This window comes from Hipposideros armiger, unplaced genomic scaffold (assembly GCF_001890085.2).
Source record: "Hipposideros armiger isolate ML-2016 unplaced genomic scaffold, ASM189008v1 scaffold_116, whole genome shotgun sequence".
Taxonomy (NCBI): Eukaryota; Metazoa; Chordata; class Mammalia; order Chiroptera; family Hipposideridae; genus Hipposideros; species Hipposideros armiger.
In genome coordinates, this window is record NW_017731466.1 from 1458781 (window position 1) to 1460243 (window position 1463).

The 1463-nt window shown below is 39.2% G+C and overlaps 1 protein-coding gene across 1 annotated transcript in view; it reads right to left on the reverse strand.

Annotated features, from left to right (window-relative positions):
- The window catches only part of CEBPZ (CCAAT enhancer binding protein zeta), a 26903-nt gene that overhangs the window by 23292 nt on the left and 2148 nt on the right, over positions 1-1463 (reverse strand). Inside the window, exon 2 of the mRNA XM_019647782.1 lies at positions 34-1463. This exon is cut by the window's right edge and continues 3 nt beyond it. Within this exon, the coding sequence (XP_019503327.1) occupies positions 34-1463 (1430 nt within the window). The remainder of the gene's footprint in view (positions 1-33) is intronic.

A 1463-nucleotide genomic window follows, 5' to 3' on the forward strand; every position in this document is an offset into this window, starting at 1 on the left:
TCACATTCACATATTAGAAGGGTATGTACTTACCTGTATAATGCCGCATAATATCGATTGGATATTGTCTGCTGAGAATTCATCACTTGGAAAAGCAACATTAAAGCCTGCACACTGGTATTAAAATTCACAATATGCAACACTTTAAACAGCGTATCAACCTGCTCCCTCACTTTGTCATCACCAGTCTGGGCATAAGGGTATGCCCTATTCACTCCTGTTAAAAGGGCACTAAGCATTTTTGAGTCAATATCTTTTTTCTTGGTACAAGTCCGAAAAAAACAAAAATAAAGAGTTATTAATTTGTTAGCCAGTTCACTTTCTTCATGAGAGAGGACCATTTGATTTAAAAAGCAAATTGCGTAATATTGCGCTTTGGAGCTGATATTGGAACGAAAGAGCAGCCTTTCCACTTCACCACACACAACGCCTTTCATATTGGGATGTTTACAAAGCAATGTCTCTAACAGATGGGAGGCCTTTGTGGCTATTCTGTTCTGAGGATCTCCCAGTTTATTTACCACCTGTACAAGAAGAGCCCTTTCTTCCTCAGGTTTGTTACAAAGAAGCTCATGAGCGACTGTAAGGGCTCGAATTTTGGTGGCTACTAATGAATCATGACTTAAAGTTTCTAAGACCTGCACAAATTCAGCCATTAAGTGTTTCAGCTGGTGTTCAAAATACCATAATATCAGCCTTCTGTCTCTTGAGTCCCTGTTGCCACTGGACAACTGTTCTAGTTTGTTGAAAGGACGCTGGTTGAAAATCCGTAGCTTTCGATTATTTGGCAAAAGGTCTGTAATGAGTAACTCTTTGAAAGTATCCAAAGCCACGAGGCACTGCTGTTTGCTGCCCTTCTTTTTAACAAGGTTTACAAGAGTTTCTACAAACTGGAGTGTGTGAATAGCATCATCCTGAATAAGAAGAATCATGGCTGCCATCCTGTCACCTAGCGTCCCCGATGACACAATTGCCTTCATCCAGGTAGAAGAGGCTCCCTTTTGATTATTCGTCTTATTTTTGAATAAGTTGATTTCATGCTCATACAGCTTCTGAGCCAAGGTTTTGTACTTCGACACAACATCCCGAGGCTGAGGTTCCAAAGAATATTCACTGCTATACTCTAGATCATACCATTTGCCTCCAGGCTTCAGTAACAATGTCTGTCTTTCAAAAAATTCAAAGATGTCCTGTTTATCTTTCTTTACTTTTGGAATGGCACTGTTGTTCTCATTAGAATGTTGTTCTGTTTTCTTCTTATTTTTCACCTTACTGACTGATGTCCTTTCACTTTCTGCTGCATTTTGCTTTTTATTATTATTAGATACAGTTGCTTCTTTTTTGGCTGGTTCTTCTTCATTTAAGAAAGCTTTTGCATGCTTGGCCAAACTAAGGTTTTGAATAAATGCTTCCAATTCACCTTGTTGAAGGTCATCAATTGCTCCTTTTTTGCCTCCATCCAC